The sequence below is a fragment of the Sturnira hondurensis genome, unplaced genomic scaffold, assembly GCF_014824575.4.
Source record: "Sturnira hondurensis isolate 20B ecotype Veracruz unplaced genomic scaffold, ASM1482457v3 Scaffold0005279, whole genome shotgun sequence".
Taxonomy (NCBI): domain Eukaryota; kingdom Metazoa; phylum Chordata; class Mammalia; order Chiroptera; family Phyllostomidae; genus Sturnira; species Sturnira hondurensis.
Window position 1 is genome coordinate 13,525,685 of NW_028077910.1, and position 16,093 is coordinate 13,541,777.

Genomic DNA, 16,093 nt, shown 5'->3' on the forward strand with positions numbered 1-16,093 from the left:
CTAGCTATGTGTGACTTTGGATGAGAAGCTCTCTCTCTGATCATCAGTTTCCTTGGCTGCAAAATGGGGACAATAATAGTATATATTCTACCGTATTGTGAGAAATAAAGGCATTATTCCATGTAAATCACCTGGTATAGTCCCAGAATATAACATGCACTCAATATTGTGTATTATTATTTTTCTTTAAAGTAATTAGAATTTTGTTCATTCACCTATTATTTGTCAGGTAGTTATTAAACATATACTCCATGCAAGGCAATTTGCAGGCTATAGAGGTATGCGAGATCCAGACCTTTCTCTAAAGAAGTACACAGTCTGGCAGGAAATCAAATCCACACGTACTAACAGCCACAAGCACAAAGCAGTATTCTTGCAAGGAGAGACTGGCACCTGCAAATGCTGTCGGCCCATGAGGAGGAAGGGGCAATGTGCAGTTGTAAAGGTCAGGGAGGAGTGCATGGTAAAGCTGGGCTGTGAGCGATGGGTAGGATTTCCACGGGCAGGGAAGCATGAGAACACACCAGGAAGTGTGGTGGGACGGGCAAGAGCACGGGCTGTAGGGTCAGCCGGTCTCAACTCTGGCCTCACCATTCACTGGCCATGTGTCATACATACATCATCCTCTTGGAGGCTCTGTTTTGTTGGTTGTAAAATGATAACATTATTGACCTCATAAAGTAGGGAGAGAAAGTGCATGTAAATTGCTAGGCATGGCTCCCAGCACCGAGGGATATCACGCGATGGCAGCCGGTGCCACTGTTGTTGGAAACAGCACCAGGAACGGAGACAGAAAGACCGCTATGTACTTGGCCCAGACTGGTTGCAGTGAATTATCACACAAAAAAGGGGGAGATGGATGTCCTGGAAGGAAGGCTGAGGTCAGAGAACATCCACATGAAGGTAATGAAACCAATGGTGGTCACTCCAGCTTTGCTATAAACCGCACCCCCCCACCCCCCCCACCCCGGCCCCGGAGAGGTTAGATCCAGCTCCTCTGAGATGTTTCCAAATTTGCTTCTACAAGGCATCCCTGCAGGGCAGGGCAGAGGTGGTGGGATGCCACGAAAAAATGAGGATAAAACAGGAGTGACATTTCAGAACACAGTGGTGGATGCTACGATGACATTCCCAGGTGTATCTCATACACGGCCTTGCCTGCGCGCACACAAGAAAAGGCTAACTGTATCTCAATTCAGGGTCGCCGTGGACTCATGGGAGATGGTGTCCTCGCAGGTAAGGAAGCCAGAGTATTTCCCTCATACCGCCTGCAGCCCATCAAAGCTTGACAGATGCTCTTGAAACATCGTTTGTTCCATCCCATGAACAGAAAACCCGACCCAAGCTCTCATTAAAAATTATTCTGCATCACATGCAGTCACTGAAGCAGGAGGTTGTAATAAAATTCAACACTTTTTGACTCAACGGTACTGCTTCCTACTGCGAAGACTCAAATGTTGATTAGGTTCTGGGCAACAGCTGACCTGTAGAGATTGAGTCAACCTGCAAATTACCCCTGGCAGCAGGGGCCCATCCTGACCAGACACCCAGGGCACATGCCCGCCCCCCGCAGCCAGGCCTGCAGCCGACATATCACGCGGGGCACACACACTGCAGCTGTCGGTGTGGAGAGGAGAGGGAGGGGTGCCTCTCGTCCACAGGCAGAAAAGAACTGCAGCCCCCAAATCTCATCATGAAAATGTAACCATCAACTGATAACCTTCCTTCAAGTCTTTGTCCCAGTGTCCCCTTCGTGAGCCTACACAGACGCCCTCCTGACACTCACCACTCCCTCACCTGATTTGTCTCTATCCGTAGCAGTTTGTACCTGGTAATATTCTCACTTTGTAATACTGTAGATAATTTACTTGTTTTATTTATTTGTTAATGTCTGTCTATTACATTTCCCGCCCACATCCCAATTCCAGAATGTAAGTTTATAGCCCCAACCCCTAGTTGTTGAAAATAATGAATACACAAGGGATTTCCACCCCTCAAAATACGTCCTTATACCAGGCACTGAGTGAGGTGTGGGATAATATAAATGAACAGAACAAGTTCTTGCCTCAAAGACCTCACAGTTGGGGAGGCAAGTCAGATAAGGGAGCTCTCCTTTATAAAAGGGGACCCAGAGGCCGGCCTAGGCTGCTGGGAAAAGACTGAAGAGGCACCTAACCCAGCCCGTGGTTCAGGGTGCCAGGGGAGGCTCCTAAAATAACACCCTTAAGCTGAGTCGCACAGGACACGCAGTTGTTGTCCACTAGACTGTGAAGACCGCATTTGCACCAGCACAGAGGTATCAGAACAGGATCGCTCGGGGAATGGTTAGTAGTTTGGCACAGCTGGAGGGAAGCAGGATATTACAAGCAGGGACCTAAAGATCTCAGTAGCCTTGAAACTACTAAAGGGCTCTTTTTGGGCCTTTGGAATCTTTGGCCGTGAGGCAGAGTGCCCATGTATTTGACAGGCAATGTTGTAAGTCCAGCCTCGGCGACCTCAGCAGCAGCCTTGGTGCTGAACTACTGACCACTAGTAACTAAACACCTTGTGCCCCAGGGGCTACGCAAGCCAGGCCCCCGTCCACCCAGGGAGACAGCAGACAGTGCTCAGGGACGATCGCAAGCTCACCAGCTCTCTTTATCCTCTTTCTTTCCTTCAGCTGGTACGGCTTGTGATCATGAGACAAAGGAATGGCGTTCCCGTCCTTGTCACACAGGACCCCACGGGAGTCACCCACATTGGCCACGGTGAGGTCTTTATCTGATAGCAGAGCAATCAAACACGTGGTACCTGAAAAATAAGAGAGAGGCAATGCAGAAGGTCAGCGAGGCTTAGGCTGCTTCTCGTGGTAACTGGATTCTGCAGTCATTAAAACCGTTCCTGCTGGGTGCGAATTTGACTCCAGCCACTCCGGGAATGATGGCTTGTTCCATTCAACAACACTGATCAAATCTGACAGTCAATTTTCTTAACCATGTTACAATGTCACTGAAATAGGCTAGGATAACATTATCACTTTCCCACATCGTTTTTGTCTCTGCTACTCTTAATTTAAACACACATCACATTTTAAAAGGCTAGAGAATCAAAATCAGTTTGAGGCCTCAGACAATTAATACATATTTTCTGCTTCTCACTGGTGCCGAGTTTCTGTGAAGCTCCATTTGAAAGCGGGGATGAGAACAGGCTGACAGTGACCAGAGGGGAGAGGGGAGGGAATTTCAAGGGAAAAAGGGGAGGGATTTACAGGAACAAGTATAAAGGACACGTGGATAAAAACAAGGGGGGGGGTGGAAACGGGAGGGAGGTGGGGAGGGCTGGTGGCGTGGGCTGAGACGGGAGTAAAAGGCAGAAAACTGTACTTGAACCATAATTAAAATTAAAAAGAAGAAGAAGAAAGTGGGGATGATGGGGGGCAGAGGCTTCCTCAGCTGGACAGCCTGGAAGAGCCAGTAAGTGACAGAGGCCAGCAGCTGGACCCCACAGAGACATCAGGAGCCATGAGGAAGCTGCTGTACAAACTCGCCTATACAATCTGACAGCAAAGACCAGGGGTCAGAAACAGGTCAGCTCAGGGTGTGCTGGAGGCAGACAGCAAGGCAGAGGTAGAAAAACCTACCGTGATGGCAGAGATGAGGCCTAAGGAGACAGAGGGAAGCGAAACCGAAGGCCTGCTGGCCCGGAGCCCGCACAATACACTAAGTGACAGGCTCTCGTCAAACCCTTCTTTGAAGGAGAACGGATAAAAGCAAACAGAGCTGGACAGTCTAGCCTGGTTGGAACGGCACTCGTTACCTGCCTGGAGCCCCCTGCCCAGCTCCTCTGCTTTCTCCCCTCCTCCCTATTGACGATGTCGCCAAGTATGCAAATACCTGCTACAACTCTTTAAGCTCTTGCCTCAAAGTGATAATGTCTTTACTTGCTAAAATTATTCATCAATTAGTCTTCATTAATATTTAACCTCCTTATTAAGAAAAGTCACATTCCATAGCAGAATGTAAATTGCATCTAAATAGCTCTTTAGTCTGCATGGAACAACACAAAAGACTGAATTCTTAAATAGACATAAAGAATAAATGCAGGTTGCTATCCAGAGCAAGGAGAATGATTAGCATATTCAGTTATTACAGTTCTTTTTGAGATTCCATTGTTAAGCCTGTTTCAGCCCCAGATTCTACCCTGATCAGAATTGGGAACATATGAAGTATTGGTCAATTCAGGATTTCTGATATGAAAAGTCTTGTGAAAAGAAGAAAGATTAATCTTAGGGATTATCAAAGCAAATCACAGATCTTTTACCTCAGAACGAGACTGTAAAAACAGGAACAATTCATACAATTACAATTTGTTATTCTCAGTTTTTGATGTTAGTTGTATTTTGGTCTTCAACCATCCCCACTTTGCCCTCAAGCATCTGATTGGGTTGACTGTCTAACACAATCACAACATGAATTCTCCTACAAGGCACATGCTTAGGGTTTGGAGGATGAAATGGAAATGTTATGATCCTGAATATTACGTGACTTGGGGCATTATGTCACTATAACTCCCAGAGCTGTCTCTCTGTAAGGCCCTCTTCCCTTCTCACTCCACACGTTCCTAACCTTTGCTTCCACTGCCATCTAAGTCTACGCCGTTAGCCTGACTGACGTACCGAGGTCCAGATTAACTGCCTAGGACGTGTTTCCATTCACCAATGATCCTGTATTACCAAGAATCCAAGGAAAGGCTTTGGAGCCTCCATGTGAGGGAAGCAGAGGCGTCCACTGGGCTGAGCTACGGGCCCCTCCCCCACCCCCATCTCGGCAACAGCAGCTCTCCAGCCATCATTAGCTGTCTTGAACTTCCATGTAAGATATTTTTCTTTTTTAAAGATGGGACAGGTCATTCTTATAGCGAGGAAAAAATGGAAATTAAATTGTATATGTGATTAAGAACCACTTAAGGGCTTTATGCAGGATAGTGACATCATCAGATTTGTGTTTTAAAGTCACTTCAAAGGCATTGTGGAAGAGAAACTGGAAGGAGGGAGAACAGGTAGGGTTAATGAGGATTTGAATTAACCTGGTAAACAGAGAAATAGAGCAGCAATTTTCAACCTGTGTGCCACAGGAATTTTTAAAACATGCAACACCTGACTATTTAGTTGGGGCACTGACCTCTTTCTCCTTAGATCAGAGGTGTCCAACTCATTTTCACCTGGGGCCACATTAGTCTCACTGTTGCCTTCAAAGGGCTAAATGTAATTTTAGGACTATAAATGTAACTACTCCTTAACTAGGGGCAAGGAGCTCAGTGCTGCTGCTGGGTAGAAACAAGGTGCTGGGCTGGATTTGGCCTGGGGGCCTTGCGTTTGCCACCTGTGCCTTAGATTGTCAAATAAAAGAAAGAAAGAAAGAAAATGGCCAACAGAACGATAGCCATTCAGTGTGAATGAATCAACATTATATCTGCTTTTTGCGGGGGAGAGGGGATTGGTCATATAGGCAAAAAAAATGTATTTTTTGGTGTGCCCAGAATTTTGTAATTAGTTTGTGTGTGCCGTGACATGAAAAATGTTGAAAATTGCTGGGATAGAGGGCAGAGAGCAGATTGTTTAAGACCAGAATGGGTAGGTCACAGAGAACGAAGGACACATCAGAGGGGAGGAAAGTCTAGGAGAAGGTCCTGGGTGCGCCCTGGATGAGGACTTCAGGGAATATCAGCTTGGGGCTTCTGGGAAAGACTTTCTCACTGAAGGAGACACGACGCTGCACGATTCACTTGTACGGTCTACAGTCGGCTCGCGTGTTTCCCAGCCCTCCTGCAACCACGAGGGGATAGGAGCTGTGGAACCAGCGTGGAACCACCCTATTCTTGTTCTGAGACATGAAATGTCTTCACTACTTAAGGCTTTTTAAGTTGGATATTTTTGTTCCTTGCAGTGTCCTAACTGACTCAGGGGCTTATTGTGCAAGAAGAGGCTTATTGATGGGAGGTTTAGAGTGGGACTGTTTAGCTTCACTCACGTGCTGGATATCCCTAAGACCAGTGGCCTGCCAATTCTTTTGTCAAGAACACAGTCCTGTTGTTTCTCTGGGTGAGATCTACCCCAGGATGAGGATTTCAGGAAAGCACGTCTTTGAGAAAGTGGGGCTTGCCTTTGCCAGCGAGAATCTCATACCTGGCCTAAATGCAAAAGCCTGAGAGGCCCAGAGCCCCCACATGGTGAAATGAAAGCTGCAGCAGTATTCAGGATCCCTGAAAAGTCACCACTGCCGTCTGTAGAAACTGGCCTGTATCCTGGCTGCAGGCCCTAGAATGTTCTAAAACAAACCAGGATAGTTGACCGTAAGCAATTAATTGTTTGGGCTTTGCTGTCTTAGCCCGGGATTATAAGAAACAGTTTACAGTGGAATCTTCACAGAACTACCTTGTGCCTGAAAACGCACTAAGGCCAAGGCATCATCATGACCGTAAGTACCGGCATGGCAAACTTTCTGTGTGGCCTCCCACACAGAGGAAGCAGTGATGGGACACACCGACATACACAAGGAGGCGCAGGTGAGCCCCCAGCCTGGGCGTGGACAAAGCCGCCCCTCCCCTCGAGGCTCCTCCACACCCTGAACTGCCCCAACTTCCCCCATCACATTCTGAAGAGCAAAGTGGCAGGAATAACAATTTGTGAGAAAAAGGCCGATTACCAATGAGAACTGTCATTTCTTCCGTGAGACTTTTGCATAAGCGCAAATATCAAGCATTGAGTTTGACACTGGCTGAACATGAGGCAGTCAACTTGATGACAAATCCACTATCTTCAACCCAAGCACTACAGAGTTTAATTCAAGACACAGGTGAAATGCTTAGGGTCCTCCTTGGCAAACATATATAATTAATAAAACGACTAGAAGAAATAAGAAGCAGTGTGTGACTGCCAGAGAGGCGTGTTTCACAAATGAGGTGTGCCACCCTAACTATAAAAAACAACCTATTTAAGTGGGGAGGTCATAATTCATAAACAGCACCTGACAGAGTATTCATTCAATTTTCACACTTCATCGGAGTTAAAGAATAGATGTGTCATCAGATGCTCCTGAATACACTTTTGAAATTGAAATGCTCGACTTCACATTTCAACTGCTATACTAATGTTTATTCCACACTTGAGTATGGCCTGTGGACATCCTTCTAATCCCCCCTTTTCAGTTAAGCAGGAACGTGTTAAAGAGAGTCGCTGCCTATAAAACTGACCACAGGCACTGGGGGGTCTCAGAAAACCACAGCAGGTCCCCTTGCAGCGGGATGCTTTATCTCTACTTCTTGGGCATCTGGGGGCACAAGTAAGCAGACCAGCTTTTGTGATGCTCATTAACATACTTCTCGTAACTACTGCTGACATTTAGTTCGGATGAGAGCATGCTACTGAAATTAATTTATAATTACATAATCACATCCCGGATTCTAAGTCTGGTATATTTTAATGACAAATAAAATTAATTTCATGGTTCTTTGATTTTCCTCCATAAGCCAGAGAAGCACTGTCTATATATTTTTTTCATGTCTTCGTGTCGTTTGCTGATTCTTTGGTGAGATGCCTTATTTTTCTTCATTTCCAGCAAATTACAAGCAGTGTCTCTGTCCCCATATAAATCCGTGGGAGTGGGGGTATAACAGGAACTTCTGAAATCAAGCTTCCTTAAAAGACTTGTTTGCTTTTTAATTAAAGACTGAGAGAAGAAATGTGGGAAGAAAAGAGGAGAAGGCTGGAAATGAAAGGTACAGCCTGATTCATCTGGTGCTTAAAGGACTTATACTTTCTTCGACTTCATCATAGAATCAATCTTCATTCCTATGGTTTCAATTAAAAACAGACTAGTCTTTGAGGTTATTATCTTTTTGAATAAACCCATTATGCATGTGTGCACACTTGAGGTCTGTCCATAAAAAGTCCAGTCATTGTTAATATAACTAGAATGATTTGTGTGACATTGATGTAACCTGGCAGCCAAGGAGAGTGGACTGGAATGCGCATGTGTGAACAGTGACAACTTCACTGTACTAGTCAGTGGGGGCAGTAGATGCTATTGAGTGAGCATGTGTACTGGGTGGCCATCACATTCAAAATGACTGAGCAAGTACAGCAACAAATGTGCATCAAATTTTGCATAAAGTTTGAGCATTCCTCTTTGGAAACTATCCAGATGATACAGAAGGCCACAGCTATGGGCAACTGGTGATTGGCAGCTTCATCACGACAATGTGCCCACTCATGCATCATGTCTCGTGCAGAGTGTTTTGGTGAAACATCAGATCACCCAGGTGACTCAGCACCCTACAGCCCACATTTGGTGCCCTATGACTTCTGGCTTTTCCCAAAATGAAAATCGCCTTTGAAAGGGAAGAGATTTCAGACTGTCAATGAGATCCAGGAAAATACAATGGGGCAGCTGTTGGTGACTGGGAGAACCATGTAAAGTCCCAAGGTGTCTACTGCGACGAGGACTAGGACATCATTGTCCTGTGCACAATGTTTCTTGTATCTTTTTATCTTCTTCAATAAATGTCTCTATTTTTCATATCACACGGCTGGATACCTTCTGGACAGGCCCCGTATTATTATCATCATTGTACAGATATGGAACAAGACACTCGCCAAGGCCAAAGCACTTGAGTGAAGGAGCTAGAATTTGAACCCAAATCTGATACATTCAATCAGATATTTAAATTTTTCCTAAGATGCAGAACTTTCCCAGGAGTGTGGCAAGGAAGCAATCAGTTCTGGCAATAAATTGCTTTATTTAAGGGTTCTTTAAAGTTTATGTTTGTCTCTACTGATGAACAATACAGGGCAACATAAAGACTAGATGTTCAAAGTAATCCTTCTGATACAGTATACAAATGCTGTACAAAATTTTAAAAAATTGTGTTTTAATTTATGGCTGGGCCAGAAAATACGTGGTTTTCTTGGAGGCCGGGAATGATAAGAAAGTGAAAAGCCCAAGGAGAGAAGCTGATCAGCCTGGAAATGCCGTCAGACACACGCCCTCCCCCAGATGCCTCAGGGTCAGTCACTGCGGGAGGGGCTCTGGTGCATTTAGAATGCAGCATTCCCAGAGCCTCAGAGAGCGGTTGGACAGTCTTCAGAGCTTGCGAAGTGATATCAAACATTCCTTGCCATACACTGAGTGATAATTTCCACTTATCAAAAGCGGCCACAGGCTCAGGGGCCAAGATCAACGGCTGGTTTGCAACAGAAGCAGAACTTAAGTGGCGTGTCCGTTGCTCTGTCTAGTGCTCTGGGCACCTCCCCAGAAGCAGGCTGTATTCCGAGCTGCTAGCTGGAGCTTCTGTTGAATGAAACCTAAAGGCTCATATTTTCCAAGTGTGAAAAGAAAGCCTTAGCTGGCAGTTCCAGGCCCAAGAGTTTAATTGGCACTTAAGGCAGGAGCTACCTCCCTGAACACAACTGATAAAGGGGCTGGCCAGGGCCCTTAAAAACGAGCAGGTTCTATAATTAAATAGGGAACACTGCACTCTGTGTGGGTCTAAATCTCCTCTTGACCCCCAGCTGATTAGCATGTGAACTGCTGGAGACATCTTTGGAACTGAAAAGCAGCACTTCAAGAGGCATGACCTCCATTTATCTCAAGTCCCTCTGGTTCAGGGCTGAGAAGTGAAGCTTCTCACAACCCCTCTGCCCTGTGGATCCACCCTGAGTGGAACGGGCATCTGAAGGTAGTCCTTTCACTTGTCACCAGTCTATTTTCCAGGCAAAATAGTGAAGTCAACCTCTGACTTGACTAGAAAATGAAGTTTTTAAACATTAAGCATGATTCATGTAATTAAATTTTGTTTAGGGCTGCATCAGGGGAACGTTTCTCTCTACCTATTTTACTTGCTGCTGTTCCCGAATAGCAAAAGTTTGCAGGAGCCGCACACCCAGCAGGCGCCGGCCCACCGTGCAGAGCTGCTAGGCAGCGGGGATGTGGGTGCGAGCGCGCCTTACCATGTGGCTTCCTGTGTTGGTCTGGCCTCAGACTTTCTCCAAAAGGAGCCCTGCTGCCACTCTGGCTGCAACAAGATCTGGCTGAGCTTATACATGACGCTTACACAGCCTCCGAACTCTTATAGCTAGGCTGGAGGCTCAAGTTATTCACTCATTTAGCAGGATTTTAACAAGCACTTTCTGCTTTGCTAGGCATTCTGATTGCAGCTGGGGACTTGGAAACAAAAGGTGACATCCACAGGTGAAGAAGTCCCAGTATACCAGGATGCCAGAGGGGAGATCATAACAAAACAACTCTATTATGGTTGAAGCTGAGAGAGGAGCCTGCGGGAAGTATGAGAAGGAAGAGATACATTTCAAAATGAATAGGAGTCACCTGAACAAAATTGGCAGGAAGGAATTCCTAGCTTGGATTTGTGGTGTGTGGGGGTATATTCATAAAGATTTTAAAAATATTCTTTTAATATGATGATAACCAGGGCACCTGATTTAATATGAGTCCAAATATGTGTCAAATCTGAATATGGAAATAACTGACATTAAGAAATACCAAAGCTCTTAAACATCCCTGAGTTGTGAATATGAATATAAAACCACGGGCTATTTAAGAAAATTGTGTTTAGAAAGAAAACATGAAAAAGAAGCAAATTCCTAATGTGACTTTTGAATGTCTACAAATCATCCATATAGAATTTTCTGTGATGATTTAATTAAGAAAGGCTTTAGCCCTGGCTGGTGTAGCTCAGTGGATTGAGCGCGGGCCTGTGAACCAAAGGATTATGGTTCAATTCCCAGTCAGGGCACATGTCTGGGCTGCAGGCCAGTTCCCAGCCAGGGACACACAAGAGGCAACCATACATTGATATTTCTCTCTCTCTCTCCTTCCCTTCCCCTCTAAAGATAAATAAATAAAATCTTTAAAAAAAAAGAAAGCCTTTGACCATATGCTACAGTGTCCAGTTTCAATGCCATACATAGTAAATTACTGTGCTTGTTTTTCTCTTCTATTTTCAGTGCACATGTTTAACCTTATAGAGAGAGAACATGTTGCTCTTGCTAGCTTGCAAACTGAAATGGAAACTAATATGCAATGGGCAATTTAAGGATCTTAAATTAAGGACATGTGTGATATTAGTGCCCTGTTCTGGTGGCTGAATGACATCCAGCTAGGGCTTTAAAAAAGGTGGGGGAGGGGTGCCCTGGTAGAACTTAAGAATTAATCCCTAAGGCTGTAATTTAGAAATGATGATAAAACTCCGTATTGTACTTAAAAGTTCTCATTTAAAAAACGCTGAACTGGCACTCCTCGAAAGAAAGACCTTAATGTAAAGACTAAAGTAAAGGGTTATCCAGAGATAAAAGAATGTATTTCACTAAGCACCAAGCAATTGGCCAGCTAATATTGTACTTTTTAGAGTACGGTCATGAACTCTGGGAAATTCTTGTGGCCTTAAAGAGGAAGCACAAATGGAATAATCCATTTTAGACTCAAGTATGTCCATTTATATCCTGTTTCTACAGGGAATATATGCTGCCAAGAACCAGGCCCTCTTTCTAGAAGTCAGCTTTTAAAGATCCAAAGTCCTGCCACTTTGACACACTGATTATTTTTGGCTGAAGACAATTAACTCCCAAGAGACTCAGGAAGAGGTTTTTTTTTTTTTTAAATAAAATAAATTTAGATACAACGTTTGGTCCAGGAAGACAGCCAACACCAGAGATAACCACAAAGAGTTCGGGGTAGGTGTGGTACACTTCGGGGAGTCCTCTCTGTATTCCCTCTGTGTCCCACTGTCCCTGGGTGGCAGGGTAAAGACTTGTGTACCAAGCATTTGTTTATCAAACATTGGCTCTTCCATCTTCCTGTGAATTGTCTTCCTTCTGAGTTTGTGAATCCCAAGCCCCTTCTGCTCAGCGTAGGATAGTACATCAACCCCAGTTACCTACTGTCTTTGAACATTGTGTGTCTCTCTGGGGATCCTACATGTACAAAAATAAATTTGTTTTTCTCCTGCCAATTTGTGCTATATCCATTTAATTAATAGATCAGCCAAAAGAACCCAGAATGGCAAAGGAAAAAATTTCCCTCCCTTGTAACACTCATGCATGACACAATTTTATCTAGTTGGGAAACACACCAATCATTCTGACAGTGAGGTAAGTTTTAGCCTGTACTTATGTCACTCATACCTTTTAATTTTGCATCTCCCATTCTTTTTATTCATCCTTTCAGCAAGTATTTCTATATCAACAACAAAGAGACACTGTAAGCAACTTGCCTTCCAATCATGAGACACAAGCCCTCAGCAGTTCTGAAGACAGTTAAAACCACTGTCTGGAGACTTACAAGCAATGGTAACTTCTCTCAAAATTAGCTCTTTCCTCTTTGTCCAAGGGGCCCTGTACCACATAAACCATAACAGTCTACATGTTTCACAAGTCTCGAGAGCTTCCTCTATTGTCTACCACTTCCTTTAGCTTAGGTTACTTATCTGTTAAATAAGCAGAACCAAGCTCAGGCAAAACTAATATGGACCAATTTTGTCTCAAAGGGAAACATACTCTATCTCCTCCCCAGGGGTACAGATGGGGCCCAGAGCCCACCTCCTAGTGTAGGGGACCGGTTTGTTTTAGTCTGGCAAATGTGACTCAGCTCTGTATGGAAAACCTACAGAAGCGAGGTGGTGGGCAGGAGCCAGTCCTTCAGAGCAAGTTTTCTTGTGGGAATCAGGCCTAAAAATATGCATACAGATTGTTATGGCTTGCTCTTGCTAAAACTCCATCACCCTGGTCTAAAACAACACGTGTATTGTCTGTCTTCAAGGTAATATCCAAAGCCTGTATAAACTTTCCCAAGGACAGAGCTAATCAGCTCATTGCCATTCCCCTCTGCATGTTATTTTCATTTCCTTGATTGTACCTAAAATGTAGACAATAATATTCTATGTGATAGATAATAAATCTTTCTCTGATGTAAGACCCCAGGAAAACAATAAAAGCCTGTCTAGGAAAGGGTCGAGGCACTCCCCTCTTGAGAAAGTAGCTGTGTCGTTCCCTTTCTCCACAGGATTGTTGTCACCTCTGCATCCATTCTCGTTGTCAGCCACAACAGGCGGACTCTGCTGGCCGGAGTCCACCACATCCTAGCACCCAATTCCCTAAGGCTTTTGTCTACTGAGGCACTCCATTTGTGTCTCTTCTTCACAAGCAATTCCCCAAGGCTCCAAAACATTCCACTTCTACCCCTACCTTCTCCACACTTTGCTCCTCATCAGGGATTCTATGACTTTGGTTTGGGGTTCCTAGGTGTTAGGTGGACACTGAATAACAGCAAGTAGATCTACTAACACAAGGTCAAGGCTCTGCAGCGAACATAGGTGAGGTCGCTTAGGTCGGACAACCTCGCTTCATAGTCTAGCTAAATGCCCTTAGGCAAGTGAGCTAAGCGTTCTTGGTTTCAGCAGTACCTAGGAAGGCCCAAGAAATTATCTGGCACATGGCTACTGTTCAGTGGTTGCTTGTTCCCTTCGGTTTTCTTCCCAGGCCACTACATGGCTACCGTAAGCCCTGCCACCAGCTTGCACCTGTGGTTTCTTCCTGTGCTTTCTGCCTTAACTGGACCTGACCTCCTCCCTGCTCAGACAGATAGAGGACATCTGATCCTTCTTTGATACTTCTCGGACATATCATCTACTGACCTGCCTGGATTTCTGGGGGGAAGGGACCTTAGTAGTCATCCAGTCTGTGGTAGCAGCTTATAAAGATAATGAAATAGAATGGGGGCATCATTTTGGATCCCCATTTCAGGAGGGAGGGTGGGCAGCAGTGGTCAAGCCCACTTGACCAAGATTTCTTTTTTTCCCTCTTACTTGGAAGCCTTGTCTGACATCCCATTCCTTTTCCAGGGGCTGGTGTACTACAGTGAAGGAACGACCTCTGCATACCCTTTTAGCTAAAGGGGAGTAGGAGCGGGTGGTGTTTCTATAATCTGTGTTGTGATTAGAATGTAGTAGGTACATGAGGGACCTCTTTCCTCTTATTTCATGCAACTTAGAATTTTGATATATGGGTGATGTATAGGAAAAGGGGCATAGAGAGTTCTGGAAAGCACACTTAGAAGCAAAAATCTGGGGAGTGTGGGCCCATCTAGACATATGACTGTAACTGGCACAGCTCTAAATGACAAAATACATGAATTCCCACTTCTGCATCTCCTGATAATAGATGAGACTGCAATGGGGACAGGAGGAGACTGCTGTCTGGGAAACAAGAGAGGTCCCTATAAAATGGAAAACAGGAGAGAGTCTGCGAGAGTCTGTCTGCATAGGCGTGAAATGGCTCGTAGTCAGCCCCCGTGCTAGTGGCAGGCTGGGGTCAAGGAATTTTCCAGCGGTTTCGTGAGTCAGCTTGGTCCCAGTCCTCTCTACGACTGCCCAGGACTACAGGAAAGCCACAGGGTGGGAGCGTGGGAGAGGGGAGGGGCAGGTTCCTGATATGAGGAATATAATCAAGTCATATCCTTTTATAAGACAGTCACTGAAGCACAGAGAGGTTAAAGCTTCAGTTCTTCTTTTTGTTCCTCTTGCCACTACTGTCCTGTATCCGGGTAGCAGAGCCAGGGAGGGAGGAAGGCCACAGTGTGCCTACGTATAAGGGTGAAAGCAGACGGGGTGATGGCTCGCACAAAGTAGAATTATAAAAATGAGCTCCTGGAGGTAGGTAGTGATAAACAGCAAAGTTGAGAGAAAATGGTGATACACTAAGAGTCTCTTTAGGGTAACGAAATGTACTTTCAGCAATTATGCTGAAGCATCTTTTATATTTTCAGATACGATTGCTGGTCTTAATAGTAGAAATGAAAAATATCCTGGCTGCATAGAGCTTTCTCCTCAAAGTTCAAAAGTACTTCCACTGAGCTTAATTCTTCAAACTTTATGACATAGTCATAAAGTATGCAGGCTAATTTAATATTGGTCCAATTTTGGCACCATTGATGGAAATAATATAAGCTTTGGAGTAAGATCAATAAAGTTTTTGAATCTAAACCCCTGGTAATTTATTAGCAGTCTGAAACTCAACTTCATCATTCATTCACTGAGTCCAACTCTTCCCAATACGCAGGTTCTAGAGAGGATAAAATGAAAGAACATGTAAGATGTTGGCCACTCAGTAAATGCTACTGTCCTATGTATGAGACTTGAATCCGCATACGTTTTCTGTTTGCCAGTGAGACACTAGAATTGAGGGGAGAAAACAATAAGCATCCTGGTCAGTCCCTCTAAGTACAACCAACTAGCTGTGTGGGAGCGAGCAAGGACCTTAGCCTTTCCAAGTCTTGCTTTCTTCATCTGTAAAACAGGGGTGTTCCCTGAGTTGTTGTTTAAAGCAGTTCATGTCTGATACCTTGGCCATGAGGACCCCTCCATATGGTTATGTTTTATTCTGTTCCTCATTTCTTCTCAGCTAGACTAGTGCTTTGCATCGAATGCACATACGACTCACCCAGAAGGCTTGCTGAGTCCTAGATTGCTGGGCCGCATCCCAGAAAATGCGTTCCCAGGGGATGTTGACGCTAACGTTCCTAGACCCACACCTACATGCACCAACGGCAAACACATCATAATCAAACTGTCAAAGCCGAAGACCGAAAGACAATCCTGAGAGCAGCGAAAGAAAAAAAACAACTCATCGCGTACTAGGAATCGTCAATGAGATTTATAGCTGATATACACCAGACACCATGGGAATCAGAAAGTAGCAGAATAACACATTCAACGTGCTGAAAGGAGACTGTCAACAAGAATTCCACATCCCTTAAAACTGTCCCTCAAAATGAAGGCAAAATTAAGATATTCCCAGATAAATAAAAACTGAGAAAATCTGCCCCTTGAAACCCTGAACAAACAAAAATAATAAAGGGAATTCTTCATGCTGAAATGAAAGGGCATAAGACAGTACTGACATCCGCAAGGATGTGGATGAACCGTGGAAGCATCGTGCTCTGAAAGAAACCAGCCACACACAATAGAATCACACACTATATGATTCTATTTAGATGGCACGGTCAGAATAGGCAAATCTATAAAAACAGAAAGCAGTTTAGTGGCT

The 16,093-nt window shown here is 44.6% G+C and overlaps 1 protein-coding gene across 3 annotated transcripts in view; it reads right to left on the reverse strand.

The window, feature by feature from the left end:
* The window catches only part of PPM1L (protein phosphatase, Mg2+/Mn2+ dependent 1L), a 247,634-nt gene that overhangs the window by 6,744 nt on the left and 224,797 nt on the right, over positions 1-16,093 (reverse strand). For all 3 annotated transcript variants that reach the window (XR_005066566.1, XR_005066565.1, XM_037046634.1), the window contains exon 3: positions 2,629-2,790. Coding sequence is in view for 1 of the 3 variants with exons in the window: in XM_037046634.1 (XP_036902529.1) it covers positions 2,629-2,790 (162 nt within the window). In the remaining 2 variants the exon portion in view is untranslated. The remainder of the gene's footprint in view (positions 1-2,628; positions 2,791-16,093) is intronic.